The sequence below is a fragment of the Microchirus variegatus genome, assembly GCF_963457635.1.
Source record: "Microchirus variegatus genome assembly, chromosome: 6".
Taxonomy (NCBI): domain Eukaryota; kingdom Metazoa; phylum Chordata; class Actinopteri; order Pleuronectiformes; family Soleidae; genus Microchirus; species Microchirus variegatus.
In genome coordinates, this window is record NC_139807.1 from 3,902,262 (window position 1) to 3,919,372 (window position 17,111).

The window sequence follows — 17,111 nt, forward strand, 5'->3', positions numbered from 1 at the left end:
CATGAATCATCTTTGATAAGGTGACGTTCTACTTTGACACCTCTTTTAATTCCGTTGTTAGCCAGCTAACAAAAGATAACGCTAGCTCCTTCACTCTACATCTTTATTTCAGGAACAGCGCGGCCTGCTGACTTCCTGTTAGCTGCAAACCGCCGGCGAATACCAAAACTCTCACGACGGAGCAAAGCCATCTAACGTGAACACTGTTTTACCTCCAATCTTGATGTTTCCAGTCACCACTGTCTCCTCCAGGTGCTAACTTATCTGGCTACAAACAATGACTAATAGACATACAGCCTCCTGCAGCCCGCCGATAACCGAGCAGCCACTAGGAGTCGCTGTAGTGGGGACATGAGCACAATGATGAACACACAGGAGCACGAATCAAAACCGTCATAACATCATTCAAATTATACACAAGAGATTTACTTATGGTTGTTAAATTTTAACATTGTAAGAGTGTGTGAGTGGAGTGATATTTACGACGGACTGAGCACCGGTTCACCCTAATAATTTCAAAATAATATAGCGCCGCTCGTCAGTACTTTCAAAATAAAGGTTTAGGTACGCCTACGTCATGGCGTATATTTTATAAATGTGGACAAATAATTATTCATCACGTGTATTTTATTTAATTAGTAATTGTAATATATGGTTGCTGCTGGAAGAATGTCACTACAGAGTAAATTGGGGGAAAAAAAGTTAGTTTTCTATTAATTTCTGACCAGACACATAAACAAATTGCATGTTGCCTTTGCCCTTTCTTTAATAAACATAAGAAACATTTCTTTTGTAGAACTCTGGACTCTACAGAAGTTCGGTATGGTTGTTATTTTTAAAAAATGGATCTGTCCTTCAGTTCAGGGCTGTTAGAATTGTTTTAGAGGGCGGATCAACGATAGATCAAAGGCAAAAGTATGTGGATAATTTAGAACTGTGAAAAAGAACTTCGAATTGTGCAGAAATGATTATTCGAAAAAATGTGTCGTATTTTAACTTTAAAACAACTTTTTTAACAAGCGGAACTAAAGACGTGGTGAAGAATACCCGGCTTGTGTTTGGAGACGGACACTGGCGCTGCCCTGTGTCGTACATACGTTAGCAAAGAGAAGGCGCACAGGCGTCGTATGTTAATGTCGACATTAAACGTATTCTAAATACACTTAAAGGTAGACTTTGTGGTGTTTAAGTTTGAAAAAGTCGGTCGGGATGCCTCTGTCGGATCGTTCGAGCTCTGACGGCGGCCATGGGCCTCGAAGTCCTCGGGCGCGGAGACATCGGAGCCGCTCACGCAGCCGAAACCGCAGCGGCAGCCGCGATCATAGCCTGTCGCCGGACAGCTTTGGACCTAAACTCCCGAGGCCGCGGAACCGGGAAAAGGAACGGGAAGAACGGGAACATCGGTTCCGAGAGGCCAGGAACATCAGGCGGATCCGAATAGGATCTCGTTCTCGGTCCCGATCCAGGTCTCGGGACAGAGAGCGTCACAACAATCACAACAACAACAGCACCTCAAACAACGGCCATAGCCACTGGCCTGAGCAGCGAGACGCGCCCCAGAAACATGGCAGCTTCAAAGATGATTATTACTACGATCAGCAGCGGGACGACGCTCAGAGACAGAGACAGGAGGCCTTTATCGCCAGGTAAGACCCTTAATCATTTGCGCATTATTTACATTTACTTCTGATATTCCACAGAAGAAGACGGGAACTCAGAAAAACATAGACAAAGATAAAAGTTGAATCACTGAGATTTCGAAATCCAATCTTGGCAAAGCTTAATGTGTATATATATATAAAATAAGCAGTGTTTTTTTGTAATGAAAATTACTCTTTCATTCTGCAACACCTTCATATTCATAACCTGACCTTACTCTCAAGTTTTGGACATATGAGCAAGTGAAGGGCCACAATTTTGCTAATCTGACAGGAAATAGGATATCAAATCATTATTAGTAAAAATAAAATGGCGTTATTGTAGTATTTAATTCATACATCAGTCTCCTCGTTGGGCTTGTTCAATTGTTTACCAACTAGATTGGTTTTAACCACATAACTTTAATGTTAACCATTTGTTGTTGTCATTAATACTGTATAAAAGTATGTATGTTTGTTTTCGACTTTTGCATCTATCTGTCTCTGTGTTACAGGCGTCTACAAGAGAGGGAGCGGATCGGTGAGTGTGGTTGCCCTGAAGTTTGGGGATATTCACCAAGAGTTAAGGAACCAGAGTGAGTTATGAATCTCTTCTTTACCATTTTTGTTGTCGTCGTCGTCATCGTTTTGGACAATCGTGACACTTTCTTCCTGTTTGCACTCTACCAGTTCTGATGAATTCACACCTGTAGAAGAAGATGGGAAAAACAGCAGTTCAGAGTCCAGCTCAGAAGGTACAGCACACACGCACTGGTCAATTAGGAACAAGTTGCTGTGATGTGGTATTTTGTTTGAATTTACAATAAATCCTGTCTGTCACTAACAGAAGAAAAGAAGAAGAAAAAGAAAAAAAAGAAGAAGAAATCAAAGAAGAAGAAGAACAAAAAGCACAGTGAGGACAGTGAGCTGGAGTCAGAATCAGATGGTAAGAATGTCATGTTCACATTGGTTTAAATAAGTTCATTACAGTAGGTTTCATCAAATTAATGAGATGAACTGTCCTGTTTTTATCTTCTAGAAGAAGAAACCAAGAAAAAGAAGAAGAAAAACAAGAGCAAAAAGTAAGTGTTGCGATGCAACTTTTCATGAGTGGTTCAGTCACACAAAAACACAACATGATGCTTGACTCTAACATTCTGCATCAGGTCCAAGAAGTCCAAGAAGAAGAAGGCAAAAGCAAAGAAGAGTCGTAAGGAGTCGAGCGACTCCAGCAGTGAGGGATCAGAGGAGGAAGAGGAGGAGGATCCTAATGGGGTCCTGTGGGTGGAGAAAACCGGCGCGGACGACAACGTGGTCGGCCCCGAAGCTCCACTTACCCACATGTCCACGGACGACAAGCCATTGGAGTGAGTTCACTCTTGTTATTCTAACTAGAGATTCTCAAACACCACAACATTTAAAAATCACCATTTTGTTACAAAGAAATTATGCCCAGTGCAGATCTACTGTACTCTACTTAACAAACTGTATTAGATACACAAATGCAACGCTCTCTCAAGTGCTTTGTTTCCTCTCCCTCCAGTTTTGGTCATGCACTGTTGCCAGGTGAAGGTGCCGCAATGGCAGAGTACGTGAAAGCTGGCAAACGTATCCCGAGAAGAGGAGAGATCGGTCTCACCAGCGATGAAATCGCAAACTTTGAGAAGTCTGGTTACGTGATGAGCGGCAGCAGGTACTTGATTCGGTTTATGCAGCAGCAATTCAGTATTTCAGGTGGCAGTATAACGTGTACTGATTAGTGTTCCTCTGTTTGCTGTCAATATTGAGCTAAATACATGTTTTAAGTCCGATCAAAGTGAAATCCACTCAGTGGGGTTGGTGGTTAATATTCAATGGGATGCAGAAATGTCACGTTTTCCTCAGAAATGCCCCCCCAAGAATATAAATAGACTTTAAAGTACTGACATATTCTCACATGTAACCCCGCAGACATCGACGTATGGAGGCCGTGCGTCTGAGAAAGGAAAACCAGATCTACAGCGCAGATGAAAAGAGAGCGCTGGCGTCTTTTAACCAGGAAGAGAGAAGGAAGAGGGAGAGCAAGATCCTGTCGAGCTTCAGGGACATGGTGTACCGGAAAACCAAAGGCAAGGAGGAGAAGTGAACATCGCCATGCGCCTCCCAGTTTGCCTTCCGTGGACACCTTTACTGTTTGTCCTGTGACTTACTGTAAAATCATGTGAATAATAATTGTCCTTTTTGTAAATGGGGAATATAGAACCCTGACAAGTTTTCGTCTTGTATTTTTCACTTTGCTTTTAAATTGACTGTACTTCTACAGTCGTTCTACTCTGCAATTCACTGCCTATTGTAGTCTGCAGTGACAACAAGTATTTCAGTTTAATTCTAAGATATCTTAAAGATGCAAATAAAGAAGTGTTGCAAAAAAAAGATATTTACAGAATCTTTAATTACCGTATGCACCAGATAAACAATGCATAATAGAAGAAAAAAACATATATAAGTTGCATTTTTAACTGGACTTGCTTCTTCAAGAAACTCACCGAAACAGTCGACCTCAGCTTTAAAGTCTGCAGGCACTTTTTTGGACACCTTTGCCCGTGCTCCCATAGAGAGGCGGTTGCGTTGCATGAAGCGGTGACACCAGGAAGGTCCTCCCGTAAAGTCGTCTTTGTTCATCGCCTTGGCAACTGCCTGAGCGTGGAGACGTAACTGCACCGTTGACAAGCCTCTCCCGGCAGCACGTTCTTCAAGCGCCCATTTGTGGACGCGTTCCTCCAGCTGTGGCCATCTAGCTTTTAGCCCGCGATTAGCTTTTTTTGTTTTCTTCATTGCACTGAGAGTATCCTCCGCTTTCCGCCAGTTCCTCACAAGTTTCTCGTTCACTCCAAACTTTCTGTCTGCTGCTCGATTACCGTTTTCGGCCGCATATTTCACTACTTGCAGCTTGTATTCTGCAGTATAGGATTTTCTTTTCGATGCCATTTGTGTTTGTGTTCGTCTTTATCCTAGGCGCAATAGTAGTAGCAGATACTGGCACACGAGCCGAGAGCGCCCTCTCGCGGCTGTCGGTGTGAAAATAACGAACATGTGAAATTATATATTTTTCATATACAAGTCGCACCTGAGTATAAGGGAATACGGTAGTTCTGCAACTGTGCACCAACACTGGTGCATTGTGGGCTGGATCCTAGCACTGATTGTCATTAATATATCCATTATTATTATCCCAGATTATCTTCCAAGGAGATTAGGTGTTTGCCTCTGTTATGAGCATGTCTCAAAAAGTAAGTTCTGGTGGTGATTTAAGTTGCTTTTAAGACAATTATAAACCTTATGAGATGGGAAGTGTCATGAGTCCCAGCTGTTGATTGATGATGAATGATTTTATTATTATTATTGACCAGACATGACTTTTTTTTCCTATTCTCTTTTAGCTTCTGTGACCAAAGTAGATCTGAGCATTCAGTCCCTCTCAACAATGCATTTACATCACCTCTTTCCTGACATAGGTTGAGTTATTACATGCATGATAATCGTTCGTCCACACAGAGTGTCTCGTTTTGTCACAGATGGTTAAATTCACCTGTGCAACTGATGTTGACTCCACTCTCACCTATTTTAATTCAACGTATGACCCAGGAAGCCTGAAATAGTTTCCATCGAGGAACAATTTCATTGAAAACGGAAGAACAAACAGCTGATGTTAAATATAACCTTTTAATGTACAAAAAAGCACTTTGCTTTAGGGGAATTTTTCTTCCTGGCCATCAGTGGATGTTCTCGAGTCCCTGTTGAGAAAGAACAAAAGATTAGTATAACTTCAGTCAGGAAATTATTACTTTATCAATATTGCCGTTTCCTCAGTTTTGATTACTTTTTTGTTTGAAGCCTGTCCCATTGACTTTTAATGGTGCAAATGATAATAGTTGCAATAGTCATTGATAGGGAATAGAAGCTGTTTTCCATGTAGGAAAATATCCCTTTTAAAACTTGACAGATGGACTCACCTTGGAATTATAATAGTGTCCTGTTCCCGACACTCGCCTGTCTCTTTCCATCAGAAACCACTCCCACCGACGGCGAGCGCATCTCTTATCCTACGGGGAACAGAAAAGTGTTTGATTAAATACTTAAAGGCAGGAAAAACTCTGGACTCGCAGCGCGTTTATTGCACGGGCGTCAGACTGTGTTTGTTAGCAGGGCATTAGCATTAGCAGGCAGCTCCCCCTCACCTTTACTCCGTTTGTGTACTTTTGGATCTGCCTGGTGGCGATGCCGGGAATCGCCAGACACACGGCCATGACGGCGACTCCGGGAATAATTTCATACCACATGACGACAGCTTATAACTGTCAGACGACCGAGAACAAATCAAAGGACGTCCGAGTTGCCCCCAGCGCTCCTTTCTATGGTTTATTTTGCTAAGAAGCTAACAAAATGTCCACCGTTCTGGTGACTCGTGTTGCTCTTCCGGGGATCAAGACATACACTTCCGGTGCATGCTTTTATTTTGAAGGGCAGTGGATGAGGAAAGGAAGCTTTGATGCGTTTTTTTCGAAATAGAACAAAACCTAAAACAACTTTTGAGTTTATGAAGTACAAAGCACAATAGTACAATGTAACAGCTTAAACAATACATGAACAGAAGTAATAGTAAAATATATTATAACACTTCAAATGTCATTATACTTTTAAGAAACAGCGCCCCCTTCTGTGGCAAGCCTGAACTGTACGCTCAACGGGGAGAGGAAGTTACGATGAATTCGTTCGCAGCTAGCCGGCTACTGCTAACTTGCTAAGAAAGTAAACAAGTCTGCGGTATGATATTGTAATTAAACCGCAGGAATAAATAACGTTTCAGCCATGAAGGAAGACAAGGAAAACACCCGACCCAAGGACAAAAGACTGGACATAAGGAGCGAAGATGGAGAAAAGATGGAGAGAGCCAAAGAAAAGAAAGAGGCCATGACAAAGGTGAAATTTGCTAGCCACGTTAGCTTTATTTGCAGCAAAAAAAACTCGTCAGTTGTGGATGTTGTTGCACGAAATAACGTCATGTTTTGGCCGGTTTAATACGCAGAGTGTCATTTTGAAGTTGAAGCCAGTCTTTTAGAGACATTTAACAGATTATACAGCTTCTCACAGTGTTCGGTCTCTTACCTATGCTAATATTTGAATCTGTTATGTGTGATATTTTTTTCCAGATTGTGATCAGGCGTTTACCACCGAGTCTGACGAAGGACGAGCTGGAGGAGCAGCTCCAGCCGCTCCCAGATCTGGACTACATGGAGTTCTTCTCTAACGATACCAGGTGCATTTTGACACCGTGTACACGCGTGCATATATTCACGGAAGTTTTTAACTTGACCAAACTTATCATTTTCCTTTTCAGCCTTTACCCTCATCTGTTCGCAAGGGCTTACATCAACTTCAAAAATCAAGAGGATATAGTTCTCTTCAGAGATCGATTTGATGGATATGTATTCATTGACAGCAGAGGTAAGCATTGGATCATGTGAGCTTTTTCTGTCACAATTATCTTGACCAAAGAAATTGCGATTCACAGTATTATTTGCGCACATTTTCTTATTGTGAACTTACGATGTGTGTTTTTCATCACAACGTGCAATAATATTATATACTGTCACATCCCTAAACATATAAACATCTCATAATAAGGTAATTTAGTCATAGACTTTTCTGAGGATTTGAGGCTTCATGCTTGCCACTTTGTGCTTACCCGTAACAGGTCAGGAGTATCCTGCCGTTGTCGAGTTTGCGCCCTTTCAGAAGACTGCCAAGAAGAGAAGCAAGAAGAAGGATGCAAAGTGTGGAACGATAAGTGACGGTAAAGATATATATATATATATATATGTTATTGGCCATTTGTTCCCACTGAAATAACGACTCACTGCCGCAAGAGTGATCATGTGTTTACCTGTATCATTTGCTTAAGATCCCGATTACAAGAAGTTCCTTGAATATTACAACGGAGATGAGGAAAAGTTGACGTCAACACCTGAGACCTTGTTGGAAGAGATTGAGGCAAAATCAAAGGAACTAGTAGGTATGTGGACAGTTACTGCACCTACGTATGTTATAATAGACGTGCTGCTATTAAATGAAGTTAAAATGTATACTGTTCTCCTCCTTGAAGCCAAGAAAACAACTCCTCTGCTGGACTTCCTGAAAAATAAACAGGTAACTATGTGAAATGGCTCAAATGTGTGATGTTGTAGTCTGCTAAACGGCATGTTTAATTAAACACAAACTCGTCTCCTGCCTGTTCAGAGAATCAGGGAGGAAAAGAAAGAAGAGAGGAGGCGGCGAGAGCTGGAGCGAAAGCGTCTGCGGGACGAGGAGCGACGCAAGTGGAGGGAGGAGGAGAGAAGGAAGCGTAAGGAGGCAGAGAAGATGAAGAGACTTGAGAAGCCACTGGAGAAAGACAAGGACCAAGTCAAAGAAGAACCAAAAATTAAGGTGTGTGTGCTGCTGTAGACGAGGGTAGTTGTAATTCGTATTTTATTTTTTTATTTTTTTATTTTCCAGGTAGTTTTTTATAGGCTGCCATCATTGCAATAGTAATATATCTTTTATCTGCACCTGTTCAGCTTTTGAAGAAGCCAGACAGAGGTGACGATGCTGATTCAGAGAAGCCAAAGGAAAAGGCCAAGAAAGCAGAGAAGCACGGCAAAGATGACAGACCCTTGGGGAGCACCGATCACAAGAGGCGTCAGCACATCGACAATAAGGAGGATCGAGGAAGGAAGTTAGTAGCTTAAGTCTTGTTTTTTTCCACAACATTCGCTTTGATCAGACCTTTTAAAGCGGCCGTGCGCTTTATTAACAGAGCGGACGACGACGGGCGGAAGGAGTTCAGAGAGCGCGACGGCGACCGAGACAGAGAGCGGGAACGAGAGCGGGAGAAGGAGCGCAGGCAGAAAGAGAAGGAGCGCATCAGGCGACAGGACGAAGACCGGCGGAGAAGGAGGGAACGGCACGACGGGGAGAACTCAAACAGGAAGCGGGATGACGAGGTAAAAAGAGAAAAGGAGCATGCCTTGGAGAAGAAAAAAGACAACTGTGGGGAGTCCGCTCACTTGGAGAGGCCGGAGAAGTTTGCCAAAGACAACAAGAAGGAGGAAAGTAGCAAAAGAGAGAGACTACGAAATAAGGTAACTTCAGTCTTTGAAGGTGTTGTCCGCTCATGTCTTGTTTTATTCTATTTCTAAGAGTGTTGTTTGTGCACTAGGACCGACCTGCTATCCAACTCTATCAACCCGGGGCCAGAAGCCGCAATCGGAATCCAGGAAGCGGAGGAGCCGAATCCAATTCTGCGGACAGGAATCCAGATCCTGAGACCAAGAAAGTGGGCGACAAAGGAGACGACTGAGCAGATTTCTACTTAATGCCCTTGAATGATTGGAGAGGAGAGTAGAGAAACAGACCTCTGAGGCTCGGAGCAGTGGTGTGGTGCCTCAGGGCGACGTCGTGCACTGCAGCAGCTGAAGCACAGCCACATCCTGGCGTTCCCAGTCTGAGAGGCAGGTGGTGTGATGCTGGAGCCTCTTAGTGCCTGAATGTGACCTTCTTTTAGTATTATTTGTCAGGAAAGGTCACAGTAACCCTCAAACAGGTAAATCCAAAGCTTTCTTGGATGTCGTGCACTCAAAGTGACCTTATTTCAGTGTTGTTTCTCTGATTATAAAAAGGGGTCCAAACTGAAAACATTGGCGTTTCATTTCTCTATCATCAAAATCACATTCAGTCACTCAACATATCAATTTTTGCCAACAATATTGTTTCTCCACTGTCATAAGCATGATGTCTATTGTATCGTTGCTGTTTTCTGTTGAAATTATGTCCATGTACTCTGCCTGGGGAGGGAAAACCATGTGCAGAACTGTTCTGAAAGTGATCCACTGTGTGTGTGTAACTTACTCACATTCTCAATGTATATCCTCACGTTCATGCATTCATACACTCACTGAGGAGTAATAGCCATTACTGCCTAATACTGCTGTGTGATACCCACCATGTCTGCATGTGGACTTTAATCTGAATGATCAACCTGTGGCCTTTCCCTTTTTTCTAATCTGATTATGAACTGAAGACGGCATGAGAACATATCACTGCTGGTGATGCTTACATGCAGGAGACACTTCTGACTGCAAATAAAAGTCTTTTGTTAAAGCTTGTGTCTTTTGGTGTCTTTGATAGAGATCGTCTTTGTCTTGTTATACCAGAAACACCTTTTTTTGGTAAATGATTGAATAAAACTGCAGCAGTTTAATTTCTAGATACTTAAATTTTGTAAGTTGACGAATTACCCTTTAATTTTTTTTGCGGAAGCACAAATTATGAACTAGTAATTCATTCATAATAATTTCAGAGCTTTGTTTATGTTCAGGAAGCATCATAAAACAGTAAACATGTGACTAGAAATAAAAAAAATTAAAACTCAAATGCTGAATCCCTCATTTTGTTGATAAAGAATTTAAAAATACTGAAAATACAAACAGTAGAATTTATTTTATAAGGATTCTAATGATTCTCTAATCGAACTACACGTGCATAACAATACATTCATACATGCAGTCAATGAACTAAATACAAACCAAAAAATAAGCATTCATAACATAATTATAAGATTAAAGGTTAATATAACCTTTAAAATTGAATTATTCTAGCGTAAAGAGGATCAACAGTCGCAGTGTTTCTGTGTAGAAAGCTTGTAAACATTCTCCAGTAGGTGTCGCTGCTCGCAGAACGCTCAACCTGTTCGCCGGACGCTTAGCAGATATAAACGTCGACGTCACTTCCTTCTTCCTCTTCGACCACCGCCATAGTGGGGAAAGGACTGTGGACAAAATGGTAAATATGAAATCACCAAACATCCGCGTGAACAGCGCGTTTTAACCTACATAATGACGCTAATTATTAAAGAAATATCCTAGCGGGAATGTTTTTGATGTATATGTTTGTCTGTAAGAATGACTTACACGCATTTTGAAGCGGCTCAGTGTTGCTAGCCGGTAGCATCTCAGCACCGCTACGCATGTTGGGCTGAAGTTTTACTTTGCAATACGTTCACACATGTCAGTCTGACGCCATATGTACGCCGTGTTGTGTAAAACTACTTGTTTGTGTTTGTTGAAATTGTGTTAATTGAGCTTTTTGATGTTCTCAGTCGTCCCACAAGACGTTCAGGATCAAGCGTTTCCTCGCTAAGAAGCAGAAACAGAACAGGCCGATTCCTCAGTGGATCAGAATGAAGACTGGCAACAAGATCAGGTGACTTTGACACGTTGTTTTCATATGCACTAGAGAGTACACGTGTATGCAACTACATATGTTCTGCGAGGTAACAAGTTTGCGTCGATTTTAAACGAAGCACAACCCGGCAGCAGGAACCAGGAGATGTGACGGTGACCACATCACTCCACACTTATTTACGGTTTCCCAAGTTGTCTTACTTTTTGTAGGCTAATATCCCCTGACTTTGGTCTGTACAATCTTAAGCTGTGTGTAGCACTTGTTCTTGTTCAGAATTACTTCTGTGCATATCTAAATATTATATTTGATTATGTGAAGGCATGGTCTGCAATCCGTTTAAAATGTATGTCACATGCACGTCTATGCTGATACCGAAACCAAAGTAATCCATAATGATGGGTTGTCTATGTCTGTAAACGCAACTGGTTTAATCACTTAGAATTGACTTGACACTCAGTCTGTCTGAAAACATCTGATTTCTCTTAATCTAATAGTGAAGAATCCTTAAACGGTCTAATTGTGTGATGAATATCTGGTCAGACAGTTGAAAATTAACTCCGGGGGGAAACATGGGGGGGGGGGACTGAAAACTTGAACAAATGACGATTGCTTTGATACATGTTCAAATTTGTCCAATGTGTAAACCCAGCCCCGCCACATTATAATTCAATATCAAAGAGGCCACTTAAGCTGTACTTGTACAAACTTTATTTACAATGCCCTGCCCTGATGAACTGTTCAGGTCCAGTCTACTTCATGTTCACATACGCTGCAGTCAGTGGTGATAAATTTTGCTTAACGTGTTCAGCAGCTGCACAGGTGACATCAGAATGATCAGAGTTAAATATCAGGATTCTGAAGAAAAAAATGTGCCCAGTTACGTTTCGAACTGTTTAATGTTTGAAAAATATATTTCCTTAAAGCTGTTGAATGTTTTTGTTTTGAAATGCACGGCAGTCCTTATGTTGCATTGTATAGGGTGGATGCAGTATGTAATGCTCTATGATTACTCCATGTCATGTAAAGCAGGTCTGCAAATGCAGCACTTCAGTTCTGTGGAGTGCTGTCATTAATCCTGCTGAGAGCATCTTTCTGCTGTGGAGCTCTTTTCCCTGCTCACTGTGTTGATGAAGGGGAAGCTCTGTAGCTGAACATGTTATCTTATTGTTCTATGGTTATTTGTACATTAAGAATATTCACATTTGGGTATGATCTACATCTCTACTAAGCATGGCACAATGTAAACATTTCCCTTTTTTTGATTAAGTAATTGGCGTTCACGATATCATTGAGATGTGTTTTTTTTTAGATTATATTTTCTTAAACGTGCAGTGACAGGATTTTTGAAGTCACTCCTATTAAATCCTGTTTTCTCGTGGGGGGTAGTAGCTTGAGCAGAGAATCAGAGAGGGGCCATAGAGGCAGGGTGCAGTGTGAGTTGGGTGGTACCCAATTATGGAAATTCACCATCATGAATTTAAGTGATTTTTATCACAAGAGTGCTGTATTGTCCCATCATTGATCTTTACAGTTGCATAATTTTTTTTTTATATAGTTTTCCAAGTGTTTGCCCTTAAAATGAGGCTAGGAGAGTGGAAACAATGTCGAGTACAGAGTGACTCATTGTGGAGAGCTGTGAATTACTGGAAATATTACGAGCTTAACTTTTCCTTAGTCTCAGTTGAGGTTTATTGCTTTAAAAAGGGGAAAGTGCTGAATACAGATGTTTGTTTGTAAACCTGAACCTTCATGAAAGTCCCAATTTTCTTCTCATAACCTTTTGATGACATTGTTCCATTTCAGGTACAACTCCAAGAGGAGACACTGGAGGAGGACCAAGCTTGGCCTGTAAACATGAGGGTCCCTGGATCCGTGTGTCCTCCCCAACCCAACATCTGTCCAGACCTCCAGCTGCTGTGCCTGACTGTGGGGGTGGGGAGCGCAATGTTATCTTGTCATGTTTGATAATAAAAGATCTGTGATCAAACTTGAAATCTGCCAGTTTTGTCTTACCCTGAACTTTGGAGCCAAACCCTTCATTTATAGGCTGAGTTTTGTTTTCTGAGGCAGAAACCACACCTGGAGAGAAGTAATGCTGACGCAGCTCTACAGGGAGCACTCTGGGCCAAAATTAGGCTTCTTGAATAGCAAAGACAAACTGTTTAAGCATTAGTGTTTAAACTGAAGAAAAACATGGCCACGTCAGCAAATGTTTAAAAGCAGGTTGTTTTTATTAAAACTGGGCTTAGTGATGGTTGTGTATTCCTTTAATGACTGTAAGGCATGCAGGCTTTATCTTGAGTGGATTATCTATGGATTCCCTTTGTTTTGGCTTGGTCATTGTCTGTCTTTCCAAGTCATGTTTGTTTCAAATCCTGCCAAACAAAGTACCATAATTAAAAGAACAGAAGAAAAGGACTTAAATGTGATTTTGGTCAGAAATAAGTTTGTAGTGAATCCTTGATTCGGGTGTGGATTGACAGAATTAGTTCAAAAAGTGATGTCATTTGAAGAAATGCTCAACTTTTGTTGCCAAGAAACGAAAAGGATGGCAGTAATTTTCTGATGGAGCCGAATCTCCAGCTGCCAATTCTCTGAGTCCTGTCGAAGAAGTTCACTTCCTCTGTGTCTCCACCATCGACCTCATCACCGGAGGTCGAGTCCGTCGCGTTGGCTGCTGCTGCTGTTGCTGTGACGTTGTTGTTGTTTTGGTTGACCGTGACTCCACACCCCCCACCGTGCTCCTCATCGAAGGTCCCGAGCAGCTCCTTTATCTCCGGCGGGGCGTCTCCCCTCAAATACTGCCACGCTCTTCTCCCACTGTAGTCCATCACGTCCAGATTGGCCCCGAAAGCCCCCACCAGCAGTTTGACCACCATGTAGTGTCCGTGAATGCTGGCGATGTGCAGCGGGGTGAGGCCGCCGCTGCCCCGCTGGTTCACGTTCACCGCGATCCCCGCGGTTTCCGCGTAACGCAAAAGTTTGACCAGGTTCTCGTCCAGTCCCCTCTTGGCCAGCCAGTGCAGGACCGAGTACCCGCTGATGAAATCCCGCCTCGTTAGCAGACCGGGATCCACGGAGATGAACTCCAGCAGGGTGTCGTAGTTCCCTTCGGCTGCAGAAAGCATCCACGCGTGCTCCATCGGGTACAGAGCCCACTCCGCGTCCTGATCTGAGGGGTTCGCACGGGGAGGAGGAGGGGGAGTGTGCGAGGAGGACAGTGCGCTGCTGAAGCCGCTGTTTGAGGAGTTACTGAAAAGCAGATCTTTGAGGTATTTCTTACGCATAGCGGGTGTGAGCGACGCTCTCTCCGGAACTTCCCCCTGCAGCGGCCCGGAGCTGTCAACGACTTCTTGCTGCCTCTGCAGCCTCGACCTACGCTGGACGGCACTGGGCATGACCTGCAGCCCATACCGAGAGAGTCTCTCCACAATGATGGCCTTTGTGACCGCGCTGCTGCTGCTGCCGTTACTGTGGGCGTCAATGCTACTGTCACTGCTGACAGCTGCTTCACATCCACCGTCTGCGGATCTGCCGCCCTCATACATGCTGATCCTGTATCTGCTCAAGGCTACTTCCTTTTTATCCAAACACCCCAAAGATATGATTGTCAAAACTGGGACTCATTTCCTGCACCATAAGAAAGAAAACATAAACACAATATTTCAATGCTTCCTAATTTGCAAGTTTAAAATTCTAGTTCCTCATTTTAAAGAAACAAAAGACTCCGACTGTGCCTTGATAGAAACTGCTAGAACTCACCTGTTCTGTGTCCAAGCTTCAGAGCAGCTCACTCTTAAACTCAGGTGTGTATGTCCGTTTAGTTTGAGGTAGTTGATAAATTACAGCGATGTTTCGACGGCAGCCAAGGCAGAACACACTCAAGCAGCGACTCACTTTTCCTTTTGTAAGAGGAACTGAGACAAAGTTCATTTCTAATCTTCAGCAAAAACCAATGGCAGGAATCCCTCACATGTGACCACTGGTGGACTTAGAAAAAAAAGAAAAAAGAAGCAGGAAGTAATATACGGAATGTTTCCCTGCTGCTTTCTCAGCCGGTCACCACTTAACCCTACTGCCGGGAGTAATGGGAGTCAAACAAGCAGCTTGGAAGGATAAAATGACTTTATTTCAATAAAAGGAAGAGTAAAAGTAACAATCAAACATTTAACATTCAGTCAGTGACAGGATCTGGAGGGAGTTCAATGGTCAGCTCATCGATTGTTTGAAGAAAGGCGTCCAACTCGCAGTAATAATCTGGAAGAGAGGGCAAAAAGTCTTGTAAACAATCCACATCTTTTCTCTCTATAAAGACTTTTAATCGTTTTAACAGTCTTGCGTTTGTTCATAGTGATGGAGAAGTTTAAGTTGTTAAAATCATCCATGTTTTTATCCCATCGTGTGTGGTCAAATAGTTGAAAACATTATGAGCTTAAAATAAGGAATGCTATTTAATTTACTATAAAGTACACTTTTAACTGTCAGGTGTTTTTGGTGGATTAACTTAAAGACCTAGTCAAATGAATATGTCCCTAAAGAGTATCGTTACCTGAACGTTTTGGCATCTTCACAGGTGATGGCTGTGGGAGAGGGTCAGACATTTCCAGGTCCTCCTCATACAGACTTGGAGATGGTGGGAAAGATGCCAGTCCAGGCAGAGCAAAGCGACTGAAAAGGACCACGTCCTCAGGTATGCTGTACTTTTCAAATTCTGGGGGGGGAAAAGCAGAGGGAATGATCAGTAGCCAAATTTAACCATTTTAAAAACTACTTCGGTGGAATAGAAGGAAAAACATAATCAGTTACCCAGTGGATCATAAGAGTGGAGCTGCTCCATGTCTGGATAGCCCTCCACTTTGGATTGAGAACCATTTTCTACCTTAGTTTCCTGTGAAGGAACAACATTTTAGTTTGAAATATCAAGCATACACATTTTCTACAGAGGCATACACCTGCCACATGGAGAGAAAAAACTAAGTGGTTTGTTGTCAAAGGATAATTCTCATTTAAACTCTGTCCAACCTGAGGCTTTAGGAGTTTCTTCTCTTGTGCGTTGACTGCAGGGGTCGAGTTTTTGTTGACCGCGCCAAAAGCTTTACGTCCAGATGGCAGAGGAGTGCTCATGGTTTTGGCGATCATAGGAGACTTGAAGAGTTTCTCTGGTGGGGGGGAAAACACCAAAACACAGGTTATTGCACATTTCACATTACAGACGGTTTAAATACAAAAACAAGGAAAGCATTTTTTTTCTACCTGGAGCAGACTGAAGTCGCTCTCGCATCTTCAGTGTGGGTCCATGGAGACATGCATTTTCCCTCTCTGCAAAGTTAATGGTGGCCATTGTATCTGAAAGTACAAGCTGGTATTAGCAACAACACATAAGGCTATTATACTTCCGACATCACCCCTGTTTTAGATTTTAGAATTTTAGGAGTCATTTTTAAAGCTATTTATAGCCTTGCTCCACCTTACTCAGTAGATTTTACATGAAAACTGACAGTTTACCAACGGTTACAGTTGGTTTAAGTGAGGAGACGTTACATACAATCTGTGTGGCGATTTCAAACAACGTTTGTTGACCAACAGTAAGCCAACTATAGCTCAGCTACGTGGTTTTAGCAGCCAATGTGTAACCAAGCAGCCTGAAGCTAAAGCCGGTCTGCCTAAAAAAGTCAGTTAAAAAGTTGACAACAAGCCGTTTAGTTGCCCTGAATCAAATCGACTAACATTGAGCTAGCTAGCATCGAAGCAATGCATCGTCTGACTGAGTTTATGAGCTAAAAGGGGAAAACATAAATGCTGTAGTGACTTCCAATCTCCGCCGTGAACTTTACCTCAGCTGTGCTGAAAGACACTGTCAGCTAAGTCCTCACCGGGAGCGCAGAGAGTTTGTTGTTATGAAGCCGTACGTGGTGTGGTATGATTCCGTTCACCCGGAACCGCGACTCGTTTTTAAATTCACTACTTTCACCCTATTGGTCGACGCAACCCACGTGACTTCCGCGGGGCGTTTCCAAGCGTTCAGTTAATGTTTTTGTTTTTTTCCTCAACCAATAACTATAAGAATTAACATCACATGTGATGTAAGCCCGTTTCTGCCACTTTCAAAATTAAAATATATTATTTCCCCATAATTTCTCATAAGTATGTCTTTCTTTCTCATAATTATTCATTCTAACTGTTAATTATGACTTACTTTCTCATAATTATGAC

The 17,111-nt window shown here is 42.4% G+C and overlaps 5 protein-coding genes across 5 annotated transcripts; 3 read left to right on the forward strand and 2 right to left on the reverse strand.

The window, feature by feature from the left end:
- The first annotated feature begins 1,094 nt into the window (after positions 1 to 1,094).
- nkap (NFKB activating protein) lies at positions 1,095 to 4,031 on the forward strand. Its single transcript, XM_083891275.1, has 8 exons — positions 1,095 to 1,646; positions 2,153 to 2,233; positions 2,328 to 2,392; positions 2,485 to 2,583; positions 2,677 to 2,719; positions 2,804 to 3,004; positions 3,181 to 3,330; positions 3,588 to 4,031. Exons 1-8 carry the CDS (start codon positions 1,210 to 1,212, stop codon positions 3,760 to 3,762), a joined length of 1,251 nt encoding a protein of 416 aa, XP_083747401.1. The 5' UTR covers positions 1,095 to 1,209; the 3' UTR covers positions 3,763 to 4,031.
- Positions 4,032 to 6,383: 2,352 nt separating this feature from the next.
- Positions 6,384 to 9,691, forward strand: upf3b (UPF3B regulator of nonsense mediated mRNA decay). The gene is made up of 10 exons (XM_083891679.1): positions 6,384 to 6,596; positions 6,827 to 6,933; positions 7,015 to 7,121; positions 7,372 to 7,470; positions 7,579 to 7,689; positions 7,780 to 7,823; positions 7,914 to 8,102; positions 8,234 to 8,391; positions 8,473 to 8,797; positions 8,875 to 9,691. Exons 1-10 carry the CDS (start codon positions 6,486 to 6,488, stop codon positions 9,013 to 9,015), a joined length of 1,392 nt encoding a protein of 463 aa, XP_083747805.1. The 5' UTR covers positions 6,384 to 6,485; the 3' UTR covers positions 9,016 to 9,691.
- Positions 9,692 to 10,435: 744 nt separating this feature from the next.
- rpl39 (ribosomal protein L39) lies at positions 10,436 to 12,885 on the forward strand. Its single transcript, XM_083891551.1, has 3 exons — positions 10,436 to 10,496; positions 10,813 to 10,916; positions 12,702 to 12,885. The coding sequence occupies exons 1-3, from the start codon at positions 10,494 to 10,496 to the stop codon at positions 12,748 to 12,750; spliced, it is 156 nt and encodes a 51-aa protein (XP_083747677.1). The 5' UTR covers positions 10,436 to 10,493; the 3' UTR covers positions 12,751 to 12,885.
- Positions 12,886 to 13,417: 532 nt separating this feature from the next.
- sowahd (sosondowah ankyrin repeat domain family d) lies at positions 13,418 to 14,446 on the reverse strand (the record flags this gene model as incomplete). The annotated part of the gene is made up of 1 exon (XM_083891400.1): positions 13,418 to 14,446. The coding sequence occupies one exon, from the start codon at positions 14,444 to 14,446 to the stop codon at positions 13,418 to 13,420; it is 1,029 nt and encodes a 342-aa protein (XP_083747526.1).
- Positions 14,447 to 15,072: 626 nt separating this feature from the next.
- On the reverse strand, positions 15,073 to 16,239 carry pttg1 (PTTG1 regulator of sister chromatid separation, securin; the record flags this gene model as incomplete). Its single annotated transcript, XM_083891300.1, has 5 exons — positions 15,073 to 15,155; positions 15,448 to 15,609; positions 15,705 to 15,786; positions 15,921 to 16,057; positions 16,152 to 16,239. 5 exons carry the CDS (start codon positions 16,237 to 16,239, stop codon positions 15,073 to 15,075), a joined length of 552 nt encoding a protein of 183 aa, XP_083747426.1.
- Between the last annotated feature and the right edge of the window lie 872 nt (positions 16,240 to 17,111).

What these genes read in the sequence shown, in the direction of transcription:
- nkap (XM_083891275.1), top strand. Translation starts at nt 1,210, where the DNA reads ATGCCTCTGTCGGATCGTTCGAGCTCTGACGGCGGCCATGGGCCTCGA. An exon ending in ACGGACGACAAGCCATTGGA is followed by an intron (nt 3,005 to 3,180) that starts GTGAGTTCACTC and finishes CTCTCCCTCCAG; the next exon opens with TTTTGGTCATGCACTGTTGC. An exon ending in TACGTGATGAGCGGCAGCAG is followed by an intron (nt 3,331 to 3,587) that starts GTACTTGATTCG and finishes GTAACCCCGCAG; the next exon opens with ACATCGACGTATGGAGGCCG.
- upf3b (XM_083891679.1), top strand. Translation starts at nt 6,486, where the DNA reads ATGAAGGAAGACAAGGAAAACACCCGACCCAAGGACAAAAGACTGGAC. An exon ending in AGAAAGAGGCCATGACAAAG is followed by an intron (nt 6,597 to 6,826) that starts GTGAAATTTGCT and finishes ATTTTTTTCCAG; the next exon opens with ATTGTGATCAGGCGTTTACC. An exon ending in ACTTCCTGAAAAATAAACAG is followed by an intron (nt 7,824 to 7,913) that starts GTAACTATGTGA and finishes CTGCCTGTTCAG; the next exon opens with AGAATCAGGGAGGAAAAGAA.
- rpl39 (XM_083891551.1), top strand. An exon ending in AAGACTGGCAACAAGATCAG is followed by an intron (nt 10,917 to 12,701) that starts GTGACTTTGACA and finishes GTTCCATTTCAG; the next exon opens with GTACAACTCCAAGAGGAGAC.